Source organism: Coregonus lavaretus (genome assembly GCF_964263955.1).
Source record: "Coregonus lavaretus genome assembly, chromosome: 23".
Classification (NCBI taxonomy): Eukaryota; Metazoa; Chordata; class Actinopteri; order Salmoniformes; family Salmonidae; genus Coregonus; species Coregonus lavaretus.
In genome coordinates this window covers 16,993,275-17,016,188 of record NC_140010.1, presented here as the reverse complement: position 1 = coordinate 17,016,188, position 22,914 = coordinate 16,993,275, and the positions used below count along the sequence as shown (strand labels likewise).

General features: G+C 44.0%; 2 protein-coding genes across 3 annotated transcripts; one reads left to right on the top strand and one right to left on the bottom strand.

Annotated features, from left to right (window-relative positions):
* The first annotated feature begins 2,501 nt into the window (after positions 1 to 2,501).
* On the top strand, positions 2,502 to 11,764 carry LOC311098982 (insulin-like growth factor-binding protein 3). Its single transcript, XM_084139560.1, has 4 exons — positions 2,502 to 3,009; positions 3,814 to 4,079; positions 5,207 to 5,326; positions 8,207 to 11,764. The coding sequence occupies exons 1-4, from the start codon at positions 2,574 to 2,576 to the stop codon at positions 8,330 to 8,332; spliced, it is 948 nt and encodes a 315-aa protein (XP_083995686.1). The 5' UTR covers positions 2,502 to 2,573; the 3' UTR covers positions 8,333 to 11,764.
* On the bottom strand, positions 10,978 to 16,079 carry LOC311098984 (insulin-like growth factor-binding protein 1). Of its 2 annotated transcripts, none has more exons than XM_084139562.1 (4): positions 15,544 to 16,079; positions 15,212 to 15,351; positions 12,310 to 12,438; positions 10,978 to 12,122 (listed from the first exon to the last, which is right to left on the bottom strand). In XM_084139562.1, exons 1-4 carry the CDS (start codon positions 15,890 to 15,892, stop codon positions 11,997 to 11,999), a joined length of 744 nt encoding a protein of 247 aa, XP_083995688.1. In that variant the 5' UTR covers positions 15,893 to 16,079; the 3' UTR covers positions 10,978 to 11,996. The 2 variants fall into 2 exon arrangements, with proteins under 2 accessions (XP_083995688.1, XP_083995689.1); XM_084139563.1 differs by having other exon boundaries at positions 12,034 to 12,122; positions 12,273 to 12,438.
* Positions 16,080 to 22,914: the final 6,835 nt, after the last annotated feature.

Sequence of the window (22,914 nt, the reverse complement as noted above, 5' to 3'; positions counted from 1 at the left end):
AGAGAGACAGAGAGACAGAGAGAGACAGAGAGAGAGACAGAGAGAGAGAGAGAGAGAGAGAGAGACAGAGACAGAGACAGAGACAGAGACAGAAAGAGAGAGAGATAGAGAGAGAGACAGAGAGAGAGAGAGATAGAGAGAGAGAGAGAGAGAGAGAGAGAGAGAGAGAGAGAGAGAGAGAGAGAGAGAGAGAAGAGAGAGAGAGAGAGAGAGAGAGAGAGAGAGAGAGAGAGAGAGAGAGAGAGAAGAGAGAGAGAGAGAGAGAGAGAACAGTCAATTGCTCCAGCAGTAATATTTAACTTACTGGTACTGAAGCTTGAGGGTTGATGTAATTGGTTCCGGGCTCTAAAGGTGGCTGACAACACTACTGACTGCGAGGCATGTGCTGGCTTGGCTCAGGCTGAGCAGGGCACTGAAATCAGGGGCGATTCTATGATTTTTTTTTCTAGTTTGCAAAACCAGAGAAAGAAGTGAAGACAGATTGAGGGGCATTGGGTAGTGAAAAGTGTCTGTAAACAAAACAATGGGCCATGTCCTGGCTTTGTGAATATTCCAGCCATGAATAGTATTTGTACCATGTGGCATTAAAATCCCTCTTCCTGTTAACTTGTCCTTGCTGTGTTCTGGGGAACATCTTCATCTTAGGCTGTACTGGACCCATCGCTCTGGATTGCGAAATATCGAAAGTATAAATACAATATGACGACTATTCCCTCTCATTTCAAGATCAAAGTTATTTATGGTGAAATGGTTTGAAACAAACCCACTGACTCTATGTGCTTTGGCAAACTGCCATGTAGGCCTACTGACCTGCTCGAGCTATGTCACACATCCTCAGAACCTCAGAATCATATCCTGAAAGGTAAGGTTGAAGAAAAACATTCAGGGTCAGGAGGGTCCGTCTAGCTGTTGTTCGGCTGACACATTCTCGAGTCCAGACTAGGTTTGTGACTACACAATGTTCCATAGGCCTACTACTATGTTGTGTGGATAATATGAGAGGTTTAGTAGGCTATGTGGGGCAATATGCATGGTAAAAACAGAAATGACTTTCCTGTATTAGTTTAATAAATACTAATGGAGTGTAGCTGTGTCGTTTACATTATTTATTTTATCAAATAATCAAGAGCTACTTACATTGCTCACATACTGTATTTACAAATAATCTATGTACTTATGACCTAATCTTCTCAATACTGCTTGGAGTAATGTCAGGTGAAATTCAGTTCCTTGACCTGTCACCTGTTTGAATGCTTGCCATTTTGGGATGGGGCCACAACACGCACACACAGACGCACGCCTGCATGCACGCACGCACACAGACACACTTGCACAAACACACACACACTCACAAAGTCATTATTTCTTGAAAAAAGACAACCAAAGAAAGCTGACGTCATTATCTAGGCCAAGTCAATTAATCCTGTACCAAACAATGGAACTTGCGTCAATCTATTGGCCTGGTTTGGCCTAAGCACTCAATCAGGAGTAAGGAAATTGTAAGCGGGTTTGTGAAGGGATCTTTCTCCACATTGATTGATGGAGCGTAGTGCTGTGAAATCCAGCGCAAATGCGCGCGCGCACACACACACACATACTGTACATGCACCTGCATGTGCGTACACACACATTTCTGTGTAAATTGGCCTACCTTTTCCCCCTCCAAGCCTCTTACACTGATGTTGATTTGGCCACTTTTGATTTATCTTTCAGGTACGTGATCTGCCAATTTCATGGGCATAAGGTTTATATTCCTGTTAAAACTGGTACTCTGTCAAGTTCACAGAAAATACCCTGACTGAAATCAAGAGCCGTCAGAACAACGTCAAACATCGTCTTGCTTTATTGTTTTTAATGTTCATCCAATTTAAGTCTGTAGAGAGGTCATAAAACTAAAATAAAGTTAGTTATTGTGCTGGCACCCCTAAAGAGAAAATCCACAACAATCTGTTTCAGAATTAGCCTTTCAATGACTTAGAAATAAATCAAGTTCAATCGGATGGATTGTTGCCTATTTGGATCGCTTATTTGATTAATTATTTGCACACCAAAAAATATGTTTTATTTATTAGGCTACTTTTTTCATCAAAACTTCTAAGCAAGTTTTCTCAGAAAATATCAGAGAGTGGAAGTTAAAGAGGCAGGCATTCAGCAGTAGAAATAATAAAAAAGCCCCTGTTTTAGTAAAAAGATGAGGGATGTGGTTGGAGAAATGTAACCACTCTCAAATTCATATACATAGCTATGGATGCAAAGACTGACCATCCATGATATGAACATTATAGTTTTAACCATGTTTTGAGGCTATATAGTGCTTGTTTACATTTACTTTGTTTACAAACATTGGAGTAGAAAAAGCTTATATTGTGATGGGGTTGAACTAAGCTCATGAGGCATTTATAAGTTATATTCGTGGGTACATGGGTACATATTAATGTATGTCAAAATATTCATGTAGCAACTGCTGATTCCCCCTTTAAAGCAATCCCACAGGCAACTCATTTGAGGGGGTGTGACTTTGCAGTGGCTGGCTCTATATATTGAGACGTTTTGTCTAAAGTGGCTTCATGTGAATGAGATACGCACTGCAGAGTTCAATTCAGGACAATACGCACCACGACCCTCCCGATATCATTACCATGGAGACCTGTTATCGCACACTTTGGATGACAGTTGTTCTGGCATCGATTACGTGGATATCAGCCGCGGTAGGGCCGGTTATCCGGTGCGAACCTTGTGATGCTGGAGCCCGGCTCCTGTGCAAGCCGTTGCCCAAGGACTGCGCAGAGAGAGTTCGCGAAACTGGCTGCGGGTGCTGCATGACTTGCGCGCTGGCATTTGGACAGCGGTGCGGGGTGTACACGGGGAGATGTGGCTCCGGGATGACATGCCAGCAGCAGCCCGGCGAGACGAAACCTCTCCAAGCTCTGCTGGAGGGACGAGGACAGTGTGCGAACGTGACCATTAAAAGACCCACCGCCTCTTTACCTGCAATCAATGAGATACAAGGTAAATGCCAAGATGAGGACGCATTTTGTAAAGGTTTTTACGCATGGTTTGCCAAATGATTATTATATTGTTATAATAATGTCGCCTGTAAAAATATAAATAATTTTGCTTGTCATCTTAAACATCTGGATGCAAGGTAGCCTAAAGTATCATTTATCACCTTGAGCTATCCTGTAGGATGAAGCCAGCCTGCGCGTAATATATCCAATATTGACACAATTGGATAGACACAATTGTACTGTCGGTTTCTATTATGGTCAATTCCACTGCAAGAATGATGTATTTTCGCTATTTTAATTATTGATATCATGGTTTTAACTCATTATCTGGTTGATATTGATGTTTGACCCTGTAATTTCGCTGTATTACAGCGGGTTCCTCTCTATGATTCTTTCATCACTTTGTGGAATTTTCAAACTGGGACTGTGTGATACAACTGGGACAGTGTGATACAACTTAATTTCAATCTATATTGTGGTTTCCAATTGTAAATCAAAACTAATATACATTTTGTAATCTTAAAATGTTATCTAACCATCAAAGTCTCCTCTCTACCCTCCTGTCTTCATCAGTAATGAATGTGCAACTATTATTAATTTGGATGAACTTCAAGGGAGAGACAAAAAAAAACACCTGAACCAGCACAGCTAGACCATTCACGTGATCAAAACATACATCCATTAGCATTATTATACTAAGTATCATACTTATAATACATTATACATAAAATGGTTATGTAATATTGGGAATGCTTCCAATTGTGCCACAACAACATTAACTCACAAACAAAATAATTTTTGACAGAGAATGTGGGTGGTACTCAGGAGGAGGAGCAAAACACCACTGCCCCAGTGATCCAAGCCCCCCAAGCCCTTTTCAGCACCAGCAGACCTCATGTAGTCCCCCCCAGAGTCCCCCACCACCCCTCTCCCCTCCACCCCATCAAGGCAGAGGTCATCCGCAGGGAGCAGCTGAAGAGGACCCAGAGCTACAAAATGGAGGAACTCCCTGGAGCTCACAGCACAGACCAACAGAACTTCTCCCTGGAATCCAAGCAGGAGCCAGTGTATGTGAGTACCAGGTCCACTGTTTTCCTTTCTCTAGGAACAGTGTGTTAAAGAATGTTCTCCTCTTCATCCTTCTTCGCTTTGTGTTTTGGTGTTTTTCTCCCCCCTTCTCCTCTCCTCTCCTCTCCCTCTTTCCTCCCCCTTTTCTCAGTGTTTTGGTGTTTTTCTCCCCCCTTCTCCTCTTCTCTCCCTCTTTCCTCCCCCTTTCCTCAGTGTTTTGGTGTTTTTCTCCCCCCTTCTCCTCTTCTCTCCCTCTTTCCTCCCTCTTTCCTCAGTGTTTTGGTGTTTTTCTCTGTCCGTCTGCAGGTGATGAAATGTTCTGGGTATGGGTACTGACGGCTGGCGGTGGCGTGGTGGTGGGAGATTGGCAAGGCGGTGATTGGGTACAGTAGCGCTGCCTCTGTGGCTAACCTGTCGTTTCGCCGCAAGGCATCCGCGTGCCTCCCGGGGGAACGGAGGGGAGCGGTGGCAGTCTGGAGGGGAGCGCCGAGTCTCAGAGCAAGCTGATGATGGATTGGCCCTTTGCGTGTGCCTGTTTGGACTCGCTCTCCTCCCTCCTCTTTCTATTTTTTATCCTCTCTTTGGCCCGGGGGCGGGGAAACGAGTGCAGCACAAGGAATTAACTTTGCCTTGATTTGCTTTGATCAGTGACTGGAGCTGGACTTGAGGACAAGGCCTGTTGGCTCCTTTCTAGGGCCTCTTTGAATGCACCTTATCCCCTGGCCTATCCCTTTGTGTAAAGCGTTAGCTAGTTTCTAAGCGGCTTTCAGCAAAGTGTAAGCCCTCACAAGGTGGTCAGATGAATTCATTTCCTATTAGTTGCCTCTCTTTCTTCTTATCCCTAGTACCAACATTGTTTGGGTATTACTGAAGGGTAGTGCGGTAGGCTACAGATGGAGCTTGGTGTAGCCTAATGCTAATGATAGCATCCCTGTCTGAGTTCCTAGAGATTGAATTGCACTGTACTAAGTAAGCACACTGTTGTGGCTTGTGTTAGTTTCACTATTTGAATAGGATAAATTAGTGCCATTAGGTAACTATGACATAATTATTTGAGCTGTAGGTAATAGGCAGAGTGCTTTGGATTGGAAGAAGTAATATGGGTCATTATAGTCTGTGTGTATGTTTAGGGTCCCTGTCTTAGAGAGATGGAGAGTATCCTCAAAGGACTGAAGATCACAGACATCCTCAACCCCAGAGGCTTCCACATCCCAAACTGTGACAATAAGGGCTTCTACAATAAAAGACAGGTAAGGAAATCATACAAACACACTGTAGGGATAAAGATGCCATTTTATGAGTCAGTCCCCCCAGGCTCCTTTGTATTACTGAATGTCATAGCCATGTTTCCACCAAGGAATATCAGCCCAGATACCAGACCCACCTATTTGAACAGTTTTATAGAGGCAAGGAAAGTCACCCCCATTGGAACATTGTAACTACCATCATCTTCCCACTTACTCTTTCTTCATCAATGAAGATTCCAATGTCATTGGCTCATCATGCGTACTAGATTCATATCTGGAGCAGATCCATTCCTCCAGATCTGCTGCAGTCGTCTTTCATTTGTTATTAGAGCCTCATCACTTCTTAGCCACGCCATTTGGGGTAGACCATAGAGACAGACGGTTGGCTCTGGAGACATGGAACCACAGACACAAGAAAGCACCCAGCGCGGCTCGAACGGCGGCCGTTTAACGTGAAGCCTCCCAGGGAGACAGACATCAAGGTGGCCACCGGCACCCACTGCTCATTCAAATAATTTCCTGACTTTTGAAAAAGCAGTGCCGAAAATAGAATCTTCAGCCATTTCCCACATTTGCGTGGTCCTGGTCCGCCCACAAATGGTTTATAATAAATGAGTGTCCCTGATGCGTTCATATGGAGGCACTTAGTCCACCAGCGCCATCATCGCATCCACCAAAAGCAAAGCAACATTTCTATTACACGCCACAGCACTGAGTCTCTTGCCTAATGGACGTGCCTCTGTTTGACCTGCAATCATCTCATAACCAGCTTTACCAAAACGCCAGGCTCATTGTCTTTGTTTATATAAAATGTACGTATGTGTATCCTCAGGGATGGCAGGCAGGGAGGGAGTGGCAGACATTTAATGTCTGGGAATTTACTTCTGCGGTTCCCATGAGTCTCAGACTCAACATGTCTTATTAACTATAAATGTATACATAGTTTGGAGGATAAAGTACAGCATGTGGAGTTAGATGGCGGAAATGGCGAAGTGATTATGCATGAGACTTGCATTTAAAATACCTTTTAAAGCAGCTTTTAAATGCATTTTTCTTGGGTTTGGTCTTCTTTTTATTACTTTTATTAGATTCCCAAGCTACTATTTAGTGGAGTTATTCTTTGACTCCAATGTTCCAACTTTTTAATGACATTGTCCTGAAAATATGACCAAACCTCTCAGCATGTGTACTTTAATAAAATTATATTACTTGATGGTTCATAGAGATTAAATTATAATAAAACATAATTTGTTAGGAGAAGGGAAATTACATGATAATGGGTGCCAATATTAGAAAGTTAAGATACAGTAGACATGATAGTCATATTTTGACTGGACAGTCCAATACATAAACTCTACTCTACCACATCGCTCTCACAGGGTTGAGCTTATCCTATGGTCTCTGAGGTCAGATACCTAGACACATGTAATATCAAGCAGAGAAAGGACTGACTTCCGTTCTGATCAACTCTTTTAGAGAGCGATGCCATTTGTTCGCCTTCCTTTGCCCTTCAAATTAATGGCTGCATGTTTTACTAGAGAGGAGTCTGACCTTTAGTCAAATTGGCAGTAAAATAACAGCCCTTGGGTTGCTCCAGAGACTCTGTAAGTCATTTGTAGTACCCATAATTTGGAGCTTTGGGGTATAATCAGCAACAGATGATTTGTACTGGCCACCGGCTCGCTGAAAATAGATATTGGGTCTCAGTTGTTCACAAACGGGCCTAAGCAAATATTTGACCAGGTTTCTGTTTACCTTAAAGCTCTCTATATGTGTGTGTAACTGAAGGTAGACCGTAAAAGCAGCTCAAAATACCACCAGCATGCGTCCCATGGCCAAGTCTCCTCAGGTCCTCAGCACAAAATGGACGTTAATGTCCTTAACCACTTCATGTCCCACTTCAAGTCATTTTAGATGGCCATTGTGCTAGATGATCTACTGTACGGCGTCTATTGGTAATTATGTACGGCATAAGCATAAATATTTTTCTTGTACTCTCTCTCCATGTATGTATCTCTCTCCCTCTCTCACTGTAACCCTCTCTCTGTAACTCCCTCCTGCTCTCACTGTAACCCTCTCTCTGTAACTCTCTCCCTCTCTCTCTCTCTCTCTCTCTCTGTAACTCTCTCTCTCTCTCTGTAACTCTCTCACTCTCTCACTGTAACTCTCTCTCTCTGTAACTCTCTCTCTCTCTCTCTCTCTCTCTCTCTCTCTCTCTCTCTCTCTCTCTCTCTCTCTCTCTCTCTCTCTCTCTCTCTGTAACTCTCTCCGTCTCTCTCTGTAACTCTCTCTCTCTCTCTGTAACTCTCTCTCTCTCTCTCTCTCTCTCTCCCTCTCTCTCTGTAACTCTCTCCCTCTCTCTCTGTAACTCTTTCTCTCTCTCTCTAACTCTCTCTCTCCCTCCCTCTCGCTCTCTCTCTCTCTCTCTCTCTCTCTCTCTCTCTCTCTCTCTCTCTCTCTCTCTCTCTCTCTCTCTCTCTCTCTCTCTCTCTCTGTAACTCTCTCTCTCTCTCTGTAACTCTCTCTCTCTCTCTGTAACTCTCTCTCTCTCTCTCTCTCTGTAACTCTCTCTCTCTCTCTGTAACTCTCTCTCTCTCTCTCTCTCTCTCTCTCTCTCTCTCTCTCTCTCTCTCTCTCTCTCTCTGTAACTCTCTCTCTCTGTAACTCCCTCCCTCTCTCTCTGTAACTCTCTCCCTCTCTCTCTGTAACTCTCGCTGTAACTCTTTTTCTCTCTGTAACTCTCTCCCTCACTCTCTGTAACTCGCTCTCTGTTTCTCTCTCCCTTTCTCTCTCCCTCCCTCCCTCGCTCTCTGTAACTCTCTCTCTGTTTCTCTCTCTCGCTTGCTCTCTCTCTCGCACTTTCTCTCTCACTCACACACACAGTGCCGTCCATCCAAGGGCAGAAAGCGAGGGTTTTGCTGGTGTGTCGACAAGTATGGGCAGCCATTGCCAGGTTTCAACGGGAAGGAGAGAGGAGACGCCCAGTGCTACAACTCTGAGAGCCAATAAGACCTAAGCAGCAAGAAGGAGCCAGAGAGAGAGAGAGAGAGAGAGAGAGGGGGAGAGAAAGAAAAGGGAGCCATGAACACACAGAGAAACTATGAGAATATTGGGATCCAAAAGGGTCCAAAATGGCTGGGCCTGGACATGTGTTGGCTGGCATTGATGATACTTTGGCCAACAGGACCTTACGGAAGGCAGGGCAGGGGGAGTGGCTTGAGAAGAGGACTCATCCAATCACACTCCTTGTGTCCAACACACACCGTCCAATGCTATGTGCTGCTCCTATGTACTGTAAGTAGTGTGTGGATGGATTATCCATGGACTGAGAGGGCAGTACCTCTAAGAAGGACAAATGAGATGTCATCATTCACTCCATTGCAGAGGGCTAGCCTTGATGAATACAGACTTGATGACAGAGACTCATGCACAGTAATTCTGTATGTTTGATATGTTACTGTATGTATTTGTGTGTTTGTATGTGTCTGTGAGTGTGTGTACAATAAAACTACACACAATACCCCATAATGACAAAGCAAAAACAGGTTTTTAGAAATTTTTGCAAATGTATTACAAATAAAAAACAGAAATATAAGTATTCAGACCATTTACTCAGTACTTTGTTGAAGCACCTTTAGCAGCAATTACAGCCTTGAGTCTTCTTGGGTATGATGCTAGAATCTTGGCACACCTGTATTTGAGGAGTTTCTCCCATTCTTCTCTGCAGATCCTCTCAAGCTCTGTCAGATTGGATGGGGAGTGTCGCTGCACAGCTGTTTTCAGGTCTCTCCAGATATGTGATCGGGTTCAAGTCCAGGCTCTGGCTGGGCCACTCAAGGACATTCAGTGACTTATCCCGAAGCCACTCCTGCATTGTCTTGGCTGTTCTTAGGGTCGTTGTCCTGTTGGAAGGTGAACCTTCGCCCCAGTCTGAGGTCCTGAGCACTCTGGAGCAGGTTTTCATCAAGGATCTCTCCGTACTTTGCTCCGTTCATCTTTCCCTCGACCCTGACTAGTCTCCCAGTCCCTACCGCTGAAAGAAATCACCCCAGCATGATGCTGCCACCACCGTGCTTCACCATAGGGATGGTGCCAGGTTTCCTCCAGATGTGATGCTTGGCATTCAGGCCAAAGAGTTCAATCTTGGTTTCATCAGACCAGAGAATCTTGTTTCTCATGGTCTGAGAGTCCTTTGGGTGCCTTTTGGCAAACTCCAAGCAGGCTGTCATGTGTATTTTACTGAGGAGTGGCTCTTCCAGAAAGGCCTGATTGGTGGAGTGCTGCAGAGATGGTTGTCCCTCTGGAAGGTTCTCCCATCTCCACAGAGGAACTCTGGAGCTCTGTCAGAGTGACCATCGTGTTCTTGGTCACCTCCCTGACCAAGGCCCTTCTCCTCCGATTGCTCAGTTTGGCCGGGTGGCCAGCTCTAGGAAGAGTCTTGGTGGTTCCATACTTCTTCCATTTAAGAATGATGGAGGCCACTGTGTTCTTGGGGACCTTCAATGCTGCAGAAATGTTTTGGTACCCTTCCCCAGATCTGTGCCTTGACACAATCCTGTCTCGGAGCTCTACAGACAATTTGACCTCAAGGCTTGGTTTTTGTCTGACATGCGCTGTCATCTGTGGGACCTTATATAGACAGGTGTGTGCCTTTCCAAAACATATCCAATCAATTGAATTTACCACAGGTGGACTCCAATCAAGTTGTAGAAAGATCTCAAGGATGATCAATGGAAACAGGATGCACCAGAGCTCAATTTCGAGTCTAATAGCAAAGGGTCTGAATACTTCTTCCCTTACAGTCAACAGTGTTGTCATTGTTGTTTCTTTCTCCTCTCTGTCATCTCTGTCAGTTTGCATAAGCTGGTTACTGGGATAAAGGGCAACAGTACAAACCCTTATCTTTCACAACTGTGTGTTTGTGTGCGTGTTTGTGTGCGCAAGAGAGCGTGTTTTTGTGCCTGTTTTTCTGTTTTCAGAGATTCCTTTTCACCATTTAGCTGTGCCTTGGTTAAAGGTCAATATGCTGTATGCTTGTATCAAAAAAGTATATAAAGCTGACACTAGCTTCCATTGCTGTGTGATTTACTTTTGTAAGTGTGTTGTCTGAATATGCTTAAGATTTCTAAATGTCAATGATTTATTATTATTATATTGATGATGTTGAGATTCTGAATACTTTTTTATTTTATTTTTTATTTTTTTACAATTATAACTTGATATCCCTCATAACTATTGCCACCAGAGGTTCTGTTGAGGCTTAAGGTGTTTGTTGCAGGATGTTGCAGAAGTAACCCTGCATGTTGCTAGCTCTGGAAATGTTTTGAATTCCCACCAGTGGTGTCCAAAATGGTACCCTAATCCCTATGTAGTACACTCCTTTTGACCAGGTCCATAGTAGCGCACTATAGGGAATAGGGTACTATTCTAGACTTTACCCAGGAATCTTTTCTAATAATTTGTTGAGAACCAAGTGTTCCCACAGCCTCAGGGTTAAAGCCAGGGGATATATAAGAACCTCTGTTACACGTTTCCTCACAAAGAAATACTTAATTTAATGAAGTTATTGGCATTGGTGTCTTCATTCAACTCTCTCCAAACTTGCCGTGTCCTAACGTGTCCTATGCTACAGAAACATGCTCTAAACACAAACATTGAGGTTAACGTGTTTATTGAAAGCAGAAAATTACGACAGAGTAACTAACATAGGCTATAAATGATTTGTAACAAACCAACAAAAAGTAATAGCAGCATATCTCGTAACATATTTCTGACTTGCTGTCAGGAACAGGGGTTTGATATATAATAAATACAGACATTTCATCAAACAAAAGAGAACCTCCTTTCAGACAAATGAAACAATGAACTTAATGAGGAGGGTGGTGCACGTGCAGACAGTTGGGAGAAAGAAGTTTCCCAATAAACCTCTGCTAAACCAGAAGACCTGCACAGACCAGTAGAGGTAGATGAAGACAGAAAAACTCCCCCAAAACCAAACAGTGGCTTGGATGAGCAGTGATATGTTTGTGCCTGGCCACCAGATGCATACTTGTGGAACTTGAAGTATTTCCCCGATACCCATTGAAGAAATGTCAATGAGAATACATTCCGACACTGTCAACATGTTGAATGAATGAATGAATGAATGGCTGTGTTGTTTCATTTACAGTGCCCGGGTCCACCCGGTTGAATGAATCAAAAACAGATTCTGAAGACCCTGAACTGGGTTTGGCAGAGCTGGAGACCTGAGGTCTTCAAAGATGGAGTTATTTAGTCAGAAACACAAATGTATACACTGTTGCCCTATTTACAATCAAAAAATAGGAGACATAAATAATCTAAAAATTACAAATGGTTCATACTAGTAAGCACATATGCATTTTGAATAAATAAGGCGTGATACGTCACGTAAATAAATTAAGAGCAATTTCTATTTTTTTTTTAAATAAATTGTTATGTTGTGTGCTTATGTGAATGAGTATGTATTTGTACGTGTTTGTAAAAGAAAGTCAGTATATATGGTGGATGTGGATGTGTGTAGGTTTGAGGAGACCTATGTGTGTTTAGTCATGTTTAAGCTGAGTAAAAAAATACTCTGTATATGTGTCAATACGTGTGCATGCATTTGCCTGTGAATGTGCATACTGTAAATGTGTGTCAGAGCGTCCATGCTTTAGTGAGTGAGTTCCTGCTGGCACTCTGAGCCTCCTAGTAGATAATTGGATCCCAGAATCTTCTTCCCATTCCAGGAGGACACACACCAACAGCTGGCAGGGGGTCCCACCAGAGACGACTCACACTAGAACACAACAGAAGAGGGGAAAATATATTAAATTACATGGATCAACTTCACTGCATTGATAAATGTTTTCCTGGTCAGATCACAAGAAAAATCCCTGGTCCTACTATCAACCACTAATGAGCTAATGCTATTGCTAAACACACCTACCCCTCTGTATTGGGGCAGCTCTGGAGGTAGGCCTAACCTGCTTGGCCTTGTAGAAGCCATTTTTGTCACAGTTGGGGAGGTAGAAGGTGGTGAACTTCTCTCCTAGTTCCTGCTGAGAGCTGGCTATCCTGTCCAGGGCTGCATGCAGCTCAATGTGGCAGGGACCCTGGATATAAGACAAAGAGAACAGTCAACATCTGATACAATACAACACAGCAAGATGGACACAGAATACATGATGAAATAAGTTTTTATATCTGACTGAAACAGATTAAATCATCATGTGGTAAAATGCAAAGCAAATTTCATCACAAGGCAATAACATTTTCTCACTGAGGCTGGCTTGGTAGTTTTTGTTAAAATGGCTACAGCTTCCTCTGGTGGCTAAGAGCTAAATTGCAGTTAGAGTGCAGAATAACTGCAGTATGCTGCAAATACTGCATTCAATTCACCACCGTTTTTTTTACTACAGTAACAGTGCAGTTTAACTGCAGTTCAATTGCAGTACACTGCAGTTATTCTGCAATTACTACGTCCAAAATACCACAGTCGACTGCAGTTGCTGCACTTTTACTGCTGTTTCAAAACTCCAATATTTTTTTGTAAGGGAGTTTAGCCTTTTAGATCACAATGAATAAGATTACATGCAGAGGGGAGAACTGATCCTAGATCAGCGCTCCTACTCTGAGAAGTTTGATACATAAGGCCCCAGATGTATGTTGTGCCCACCTGTTTCACCATTACAGTCTGAAGACCTACCGAACTCTGACAGTACGTCAGATCAGGGGCGCAACTTTCACTGGGGACTGGGGGGGGTCATGTCCCCCCCACCCCCCACATTTTGAAATTGGATTTTTGTCCTCCCCAGTTTTATCATTGGAATGTGATACAAAATGCGCCAACAGTGTGCTTTAGGACCATATGGACGCCTTCGAGCGGTCGGGTAGGCTGTTTGGAGTGTTCAGCCTGCTGGATTTAGGACCCCGTGGACACCCCAGAGCGGGCTGACAGGCTGTGTGAAGGCAAAGCTTCTGTAAGGCTGGCTGGACCAGCATGGGAGAGTTGAGCATAGTTCAGTGTATATGTGTTGCGCTCTTTCACCTAGTTGTAAAAGCAAGCCGATCAGAACTGGATACTATTTAGTTGATTGATGTAGCTGGCAAGGTAACTGCTGTTTAACTTAACAGAAAAAAAGTAAACTAATGTTTATTTGCAGTGCTGAGCTAGTATTGTAACTGACATGTAACATTAGCTAATGTTTCATCCGCTCTCGACTGAGGTGAATGAATAAGCTATGCTAGCTACCACAGCCAGGTCAGCTCTAGCCTCCAGTTATCTGTCAGATAGCGACATTAGAATCAAACAATGAAACCGTCGGCCAAACGATTGAATATTGATATTCTGATGTTTTTTTCAGTGCAATGTGACTTGTATTAGTCAGTATGGCAATGTAATGTTAGTTTCCCAAGCTAATTCCCTACTTTTCACACTGACACAGTTATAAACAGCTCTAACGTTACGTGCTTCACTGTCATGGTGCACAGTAGAGGGCTGCGTGGGACCGATTTCTTCATCCCACTCCCGCACCTGCTGGCTTTCTGTCCGACTCCCACCCGCTAACGCAAGAACAGGTCCCAAACCCAACCACAGTCCCGCAATGTTATTTTAGGCATATGTGACGCAGCTCACTTGCCAGCCATGGTCCCAGCAATTTTGCACCCTATAGGCAATATCAAATGCCCAAAAATAACTTCAGAAATAGGTTAAATTACCAGAGATTCTCATATGGCCCTTATGTTGTATTACTGGGCTATATCAGCCAATACGCTAGATGTAGTTTGAAGAGACTTGCACTTTCTCTTGAGCAATTTCTATAGCCTACTTTTTTTTTAACCCCTTTTCCGTGGTATCCAATTGGTAGTTACAGTCTTGTTCCATCGCTGCAACTCGCTAGAGCGCGATGGGACAAGGACATCCCAGCCGGCCAAACCCTCCCCTAACCCGGACGATGCTGGGCCAATTGTGCGCCGCCTCATGGGTCTCTCGGTTGCGGTCGGCTGCAACACAGCCCGGGATCGAACCCGGATCTGTAGTAACGGCCTTTAGCACTGCGATGCAGTGTCTTAGCCTCCCAAGTAAAGGAGTCTGTATTGAAAACATGCCCACGTCAGGGGAGATACCAATTTAGGCAATCCCTAGCTGCTGGGCTGCTCAGTCCTAGCCCTGGGGTCTGCCGTCCTGTGGGTTGTCACTCTGGACTTACACACCCAATAATGAATGTTTCACTAAGATCCTAAAGCTGAGTGGGGTGTGTTGGGGCGCTGCAGGGTGGTGGACCCCTAGGGACAGGACGGGGCAACCAAGCTATATTGTGTGCAAGTAAAAAGACCTCTACAGTACTATTAGTCCTATTAGATTAATTATATGGAGGATTTGCTGTTTCTGTGTGTTAATGTATATTTGAGGAGTATGTTTTTTTTGTTTTTTCGTTTCCAAACCTTTCCCTTGGGAATTAATATAAAATGAAAGGTGTGAACTGGGAAGGGAATTGTGTTGGGAGAGAGTTGAGTTACTGGTTACGGGGGGGGGGGGGGGGGGGGGGGGGGGGCGTGCAGGCGGCTTTGGCTGGCTGGTCGGTCTGGCTGAAATTTGATATAGAGGATGTCTTAATAAAGACAATCAAAAGTAGTCTAGTCTTATTAATCACTTAATCATATTTCATAATGATCTCTTACCTAGCTTGATGAATGTGGGCATGTTTGCTTATTTTTTGTTCTGAATAGAGATGGCATATTGAATTGTGTAAAAATGCAGGAAATGAGCTTTAGATACCCCCCAAAAAATATAGGGGAGGACCCCCAGACCCCCCACCAGGTTATGTCACCCCCCACTTCTTAACCAAAGTGGCTCCCCTGCTTCAGATTGAATACTGTGTATACCTGTTCTACCAGTTTCTTGCGGATGGCATTGACCTTGGCCTTGATGCTCTCCTGAGCCCCATCATCGCTGGTGTCAAAGGGGGTGTTGAGTCCCAGGAGGTAGGGCAGGGAGCTGAGGTCTGGCACCCTCTCTACTTCCTCTGTGGATTAGAGAGAGAATTTAGTGGGTAAGTATACCATGTTTTGCATAAGTTTACATTCTATCTTTTTGATTATGTTGTCAAAAAAGGTTTAATTTGTAGATTGTCCAACATCTTTATAAGTAAGTAATAACTGAATGAAGGAATCAATGAATGAAAAACAAAAACGTAAGGACAGAAAGCTGAGTCTACCTTGACCCTGGTCCTCAGTGCAGATGGCCTGTCCTCTGGTGAGGGAGTGGAGGGGTCTGGGATCCCCAGGTCTAGGGCTGCATTTTAACCCCTCAGCACAGTGGGCTGTGTATACCCCACAGGAGGCCCCCTTCTCCAGGGCACATGCCAAGCAGCAGCCGCAGCCCGGCTCCCTTAGAACCTGCTTACAGTCTGGGGAGATGGCCGGGCATTCATCCAGCTTCTCCTGGGTACAGGGGGCACAGCGGATAGGCTCCGGGCCCACCACAGGGGAAGACAGGGCCAGAGAGGTCAGGAGGGACAACGACACCGCTGCCAGCAGGTTCAACTTGTCATATAATCCAAGCATCTTGAATCTTCAGGTGTAGAAAGAAACTAAAATCTACAGTCAGGTGTAGATATGAATCTTATTCAAGTGTAGTCTTGAATCTTCTTCAAGTGTAGTCTTGAATCTTCAAGTGTAGTCTTTGCTTAGTTCTCAAGTACTTATGACAAGCACGATATACATCTGTAGGTTTCCTTCTGAACTGAATTCTCAGAACAAAGGAGCTGCAGTATTTATACAGAGCTCTGACCCTCAGGGAGGTTAATGTTTGAACCAGTGACTCCAGACATTAAACATTTTGGCTGGACAGCGCAGGAGCAGCTTCAGCTGTATTGGGTGGGTTGACCTCTGGTAGAGTGTGTAGATCTGAACTGGGGTTCACTGAAGCTGCCTGCCTGCCCTGTCGTCAATATTTACTCTGGGACAAGGAGTGATTGTACAAGGTGATGTTGGAAAACATTGCAAAATCAATGAGTTGTTTTTTCGGTTTTGACCCCTCGATCATACATAGTGTATGATGTGGGGGACAAACTAATGATGGATTGATGTTAAGTTGTGCATTGAGATTCATCCTTCGGTACATGACTTACCTAAGGGTCAGAAGTTATATGACTTGATTCTACTACTTTCAAAAATCATATTTGTTATTCAGCCCATGTGGTGGACTTAGGGGTCATCTGCAGGTCACATAAACATGATCATCCCCTCAGTTACATAACCATGCAACCATAACATGTTTGTCTGGAGAAGGCCTTTTTTAATTGGTAATTTCCTGGTGTAGTATTAGTTAATCACACTTGATCTACGATAAACACTGAACACCTCTACACCCCTCCCCCATACACACACTCTCTCTGTGCCTCTATGAGATACCCCATGCTTTTCATCGCATGATAAAGCATGGTGACTTTGTGTAGTGACTGGACTATTAGTCAGTGTCTCGAGACACCAACTGAAACTACAATGTCATATGTTGACAGTGAAAGGTTGTAGGGTCATTCCACGAAATGAGTTCCTTTTGCATCCCTTTGATATTTTATGTAGAAACTGTGCACCAGTATTGCATTTTAAAAGCCTGTTATATTAAATGAAGTGCCCTTTAATATAGAACACATGTTAAATGGTCCTCTGTAGCTCAGCTGGTAGAGCACGGCGCTTGTAACGCCAAGGTAGTGGGTTCGATCCACGGGACCACCAATACACAAAAAAATTTATGCACGCATGACTGTAAGTCGCTTTGGATAAAAGCGTCTGCTAAATGGCATATTATTATTATTATTATTATTATTATTAAATTAAATACATCTGACTTGCTTAAGTGTCAAAATTCAGCATGTCCCTCTGTGACGTCTAACACGTCAACCCTGTTACCCATAGATGAATCTAACGTAGCAGCCGTAAAAGAAAAACGCCTGAGCGTTTAGACAGGCTAGAAAAGTTTTAACAATAAATACTTTTTTTGAAGCTTGCATTCAATTGCCGCTCCCTGTTGCACACAACAAGCTTCCATTCCTCCTTAAGGGAATTTATGGCTGATTTAACATGAAATCATCAACCCTGTTACATTATTTGGCACTTAATAGGCTCTTACTATCATAATGGGAAAACTTGTTTTTTATTAAGTTATGACGGGAATGTAAAAATTATGTGAAATAAAATGTTTTCTTTTTTCACCGAGTTACACTACCCAAAAGGGACTCATTTCATGAAACGACCCTGTTATTTTCCCAGTCTGATGAAATGCTGGCCTTGGTGAACACAATTGATACATTGGAGGTGTACCCTCGATAATGTCCAGATAACCTTTATTCATGTTCATGAATCAGACACTTGTATTTCTCTTGCATTGTAATGCTTTAGTGACACACAGTCTTGCAATGATTTATTGGATGCCCTTTAGTCATGTTGCAAGGCTACTCAACAACCAGCTCATGTGTTGTAGCCTCCTCAATGTTGTGCATCAAATTCACCAGCCATTGTGGGAAAGGATCATCCTATGGGATATACAGCGGTGAAGAGAGTATCATGGACAAATGATCAACATTTGTGTTTGATTACTATAATTGAATGTACATGTATTTTGTTTGTCCAGACCATCATGACTACAGGCTTATTATTGATACTCACTGCAGTTGGCACCTTTCTCCGTCTTCTAGCACCTATTTTCTTCTGCCCGTCCTCCCCTCTCTTCTTCTGTGGTCCTTGTGGTGTTGGTAGCTCTTCATCTGACGATGACCAGGAGAGTCTCCTCCTTGTGCGAGATGTTTGTTTCCCTCTCCTGTTGATGGTTAGCTGGGGCTGAAATGTCAATACTTGCATAAAACATCAACAAAAATATAAAGTGAGAAGGAGTGGGGAGAGCTGGCTACTTCCCAGTGGGCACACACTGGTTAAATCAACATTGTTTCCACGTCATTTCAATGAAATGACGTTGAACCAACATAGAATAGGCGTTGAATTGACGTCTGTGCCCAGTGGGTTACCTCTACTTCCAGATGAGTGCCATCCTCTTCCCCATCAGCCTCTGCTCTATGTTTCCCAGGGAGGGTGAACCCTGGTGTAGTAATCTCATCCCCAAGGTTGCTTGTGGTCTGGGTGGTAGTTGGATATGGTACAGAGAGACTGTAGATCTCCACCTGTGCAGCACTACTCTGGTCCAGAGAACGGGACTGCCGGCTTTGCCTCCACACCTTTAGTGGAGACTCTTCCTCTTCTTTCTCCTCCTTGTCCTTTCCCTTGTCATCCACCACCACCTCCTCCTCTTCATCCTCCTCTTCCTCTTCCTGGATAGGTTCTAACGGCTGTATCATTAGTTGATTAGTTTTAGTATATAGATCATGTGAATCTGATCAACTTTACAGGGCTAGATAGAATACATAGAATTCTTGTATTATTTGTGAAGACTCTGAAGCTAGCAAAATCTCAGATAATTTCAACAGCAGCGCCAACCGTTTTAATTTGCATACTTTCTATTCAAAGTCTAGTTTTTCTAAAGACAATTTTGGTTAGAGACAAACATATACACATTTAAACTTACATATTGCTGTCGATTCTCCATAACATCAATTAGCCGAGGAATGGAGTAATGATTGTTTGTTTCCCTGAGGGTTTACTTTACTTTATTTGAAGTGAATATCAAGAACTGTTTATATGCAGTCTGGTTACACACCAGTTCACAATTGTCTTGATTATTCTATAATTGAAGCCAGGGTGGTCAATTGACACATTATGCAAATGTGTCAACCTACCTAGCTGACCCAGTGCCCTACGATCAGAAATCAAGTTATGATGACAACCTCTACCAAGAGTTACTCTCATCTGAAATGTTGTATTTGTATATTAAAGACTCAGTTGTTCCAATGTTGACCTCTGTAGTATTGGTGATGTTGTAGAGAGGACTGATTGTGCAGTTTAACACTCTATATGGTTAACCTTACATCCTCTTTATTGATTAATCGTAACCTTAGAGACATTGATTGATGGGACACACTACAAGGCCATCATAACACCATCAGCTGGTCAGTTTGATTTGCTATTTTTTGTGTCACACTGTGGGTTCATTTGAGTGCAGTGGTGGTACTCTTTTAGCCTGATCCACCATCCTGATCTCGCAAGCTCACATTCTGTTTTGCTAGACGTATTAAGTAGTATAGTGACTTATCACGTGACAAGTGAAGCGAAACAAAAATGAGAGGGCAGCGGTCAGTCAGTTTGACCAGGCAAGTCCTTGGCCTAAACTACAGGAAACTGTGCCAGACAGGTTATGGCAGTACAAACAGTGACACCAATCCTGGTTTGGCAGGGATAGCATTTGCCCAAATCAAAGACAGATGAGATAACAAAAACATTCTCATTCATAAAATGTGACTCATTTCAGGAAACTATCTCGCTGGTTTCTCCATGCATCGTCTAAACTGGACGGCAGCCTTGGGTAAGGCGAAGGGGGGAGGGGTGTGTCTCTTTGTTAACAGCTAGTGCGTGATCTTTAATGTTAAGGAATTATTGAGTTTTTGCCTGCCTGAGTTAGAATACCTCATGATAAGCTGCAGACCATACTATTTACCAAGAGAGTGTTCATCTATATTTTCGTAGGTGTCTATTTACCACCACAAACCGATGCTGGCATTAAGACTGCACTCAACGAGCTGTATAGGGCCATAAGCAAACACAAAAATGTACATCCGGAGGCGGCACTTCTCGTGGCAGGTGATTTTAATGCAGGGAAACTGAAATTACCAGCATGTCACCTGTGCAACTAGAGGCAACAAAACTCTTTATCACCTTTACTCTACACACAGAAACACATACATGGCTCTCTCTCTCTCAATACAGAAGTGATCCGATGAAGCGGATGCTAAACTACAGAACTGTTTCGCTAGCACTGACTGGAATATGTTCCGGGATTCAGGTCCCTGTGACTGAACACCTCCCTCTGCAACTGGATCCTGGACTTCCTGACGGGGCGCCCCCAGGTGGTGAGGGTAGGCAACAACACATCTGCCACACTGACCCTTAACATGGAGGCCCCTTATGGGTGCGTGCTCAGTCCCCTCCTGTACTCCCTGTTCACTCACTACTGCGAGAACGTGCATGACTCCAACGCCACAACACGAAGGTGGTAGGTCTGATCACCGACGACTATGAGACAGCCTATAGGGAGGAGGTCAGTGACCTGGTAGTTTGGTGCCAGGACAACAAGATCTCCCTCAATGTCAACAAGGCAAAGGAGCTGATCGTGAACTACAGGACACGGAGGGCCGAGCACGCCCCCATCCACATTGACGGGGCTGTAGTGGAGCAGGTCGTGAGCTTCAAGTTCCTCGGTGTCTACGGAATTAACATGGTCAATACACGTCAACACAGTCGTGAAGAAGGCACGACAATGCCTCTTCCCCCTCATTTGGCATGGGCCCTCAGATTCTCAAAGTTCTACAGCTGCACCATTGAGAGCATCTTGACTGGCTGCATCACCGCTTGGTATGGCAACTGCTTGGCATCTGACCGCAAGACGCTACAGAGGATAGTGCGTAAGGCCCTGTGCATCACTGGGGCCAAGATCCCTGCCATCCAGGACCTCTATACCAGGCGGTATCAGAGGAAAGCCCTAAAAATTGTCAAAGACTCCAGCCACCCAAGTCATAGACTGTTCTGGAACCATCATGATTCTGGAACCATCAGGATCCTGAACAGCTTCTACCCCCAAGCCAACAGACTGCTAAATAGTTAAATAGTTAACCAAATAGCTACCCTGCCTTGTTGGGAAGGGCCCGTAAGTAAGCATTTCACTGTTAAATCAAATCAAATCAAATCAAATTGTATTGGTCACATGCGCCGAATACAACAGGTGCAGACATTACAGTGAAATGCTTACTTACAGCCCTTAACCAACAGTGCATTTATTTTTATCAAAAAAAGTAAAAAATAAAACAACAACAAAAAAAGTGTTGAGAAAAAAAGAGCAGAAGTAAAATAAAATAACAGTAGGGAGGCTATATATACAGGGGGGTACCGGTGCAGAGTCAATGTGCGGGGGCACCGGCTAGTTGAGATAGTTGAAGTAATATGTACATGTGGGTAGAGTTAAAGTGACTATGCATAAATAATTAACAGAGTAGCAGCAGCGTAAAAAGGATGGGGTGGGGGGGCAGTGCAAATAGTCTGGGTAGCCATGATTAGCTGTTCAGGAGTCTTATGGCTTGGGGGTAGAAGCTGTTGAGAAGTCTTTTGGACCTAGACTTGGCACTCCGGTACCGCTTGCCGTGCGGTAGCAGGGAGAACAGTCTATGACTAGGGTGGCTGGAGTCTTTGACAATTTTGAGGGCCTTCCTCTGACACCGCCTGGTATAGAGGTCCTGGATGGCAGGAAGCTTGGCCTGCTTAAAAGTCTTACTCACATCGGCTACGGAGAGCGTGATCACATAGTCATCCGGAACAGCTGGTGCTCTCATGCATGCTTCAGTGTTGCTTGCCTCGAAGCGAGCATAGAAGTGGTTTAGCTCGTCTGGTAGGCTTGTGTCACTGGGCAGCTCGCGGCTGTGCTTCCCTTTGTAGTCTGTAATAGTTTTCAAGCCCTGCCACATCCGACGAGCGTCAGAGCCAGTGTAGTACGATTCAATCTTAGCCCTGTATTGACTCTTTGCCTGTTTGATGGTTCGTTGGAGGGCATAGCGGGATTTCTTATAAGCGTCCGGGTTAGAGTCCCATTCCTTGAAAGCGGCAGCTCTACCCTTTAGCTCAGTGCGGATGTTTCCTGTAATCCATGGCTTCTGGTTGGGGGTATGTACGTACGGTCACTGTGGGGACGACATCATCGATGCACTTATTGATGAAGCCAGTGACTGATGTGGTGTACTCCTCAATGCTGTCTGAAGAATCCCGGAACATGTTCCAGTCTGTGCTAGCAAAACAGTCCTGTAGCTTAGCATCTGCGTCATCTGACCACTTTTTTATTAACCGAGTCACTGGTGCTTCCTGCTTTAGTTTTTGCTTATAAGCAGGAATAAGGAGGATAGAGTTATGGTCAGATTTGCCAAATGGAGGGCGAGGGAGAGCTTTGTATGCGTCTCTGTGTGTGGAGTAAAGGTGGTCTAGAGTTTTTTTCCCTCTGGTTGCACATTTAACATGCTGGTAGAAATTAGGTAGAACGGATTTAAGTTTCCCTGCATTAAAGTCCCCGGCCACTAGGAGCGCTGCATCTGGATGAGCGTTTTCCTGTTGATTTATGGCCTTGTACAACTCATTCAGTGCAATCTTAATGCCAGCATTGGTTTGTGGTGGTAAATAGACAGCTATGAAAAATATAGATGAAAACTCTCTTGGTAAATAGTGTGGTCTACAGCTTATCATAAGATACTCTACCTCAGGCGAGCAAAACCTCGAGACTTCCTTAGTATTTGATTTTGTGCACCAGCTGTTGTTTACAAATATACACAGACCGCCACCCCTTGTCTTACCGGAGTCAGCCGTTCTATCCTGCCGATGTAGCGTATAGCCCGCTAGCTGTATGTTATCATTGTCGTCGTTCAGCCACGACTCGGTGAAACATA

Excerpts from the sequence above, each read along its gene's own strand:
- LOC311098984 (XM_084139562.1), bottom strand. The coding sequence starts at position 15,892 with ATGCTTGGATTATATGACAAGTTGAACCTGCTGGCAGCGGTGTCGTTG. Across the intron at positions 15,352-15,543 it reads CACTGAGGACCAGGGTCAAG|AGGAAGTAGAGAGGGTGCCA; the intron begins GTAGACTCAGCT and ends TCTAATCCACAG. Across the intron at positions 12,439-15,211 it reads GCAAGAAACTGGTAGAACAG|GGTCCCTGCCACATTGAGCT; the intron begins GTATACACAGTA and ends TCTTATATCCAG.
- LOC311098982 (XM_084139560.1), top strand. The coding sequence starts at position 2,574 with ATGAGATACGCACTGCAGAGTTCAATTCAGGACAATACGCACCACGAC. Across the intron at positions 4,080-5,206 it reads CCAAGCAGGAGCCAGTGTAT|GGTCCCTGTCTTAGAGAGAT; the intron begins GTGAGTACCAGG and ends GTGTATGTTTAG. Across the intron at positions 5,327-8,206 it reads GCTTCTACAATAAAAGACAG|TGCCGTCCATCCAAGGGCAG; the intron begins GTAAGGAAATCA and ends TCACACACACAG.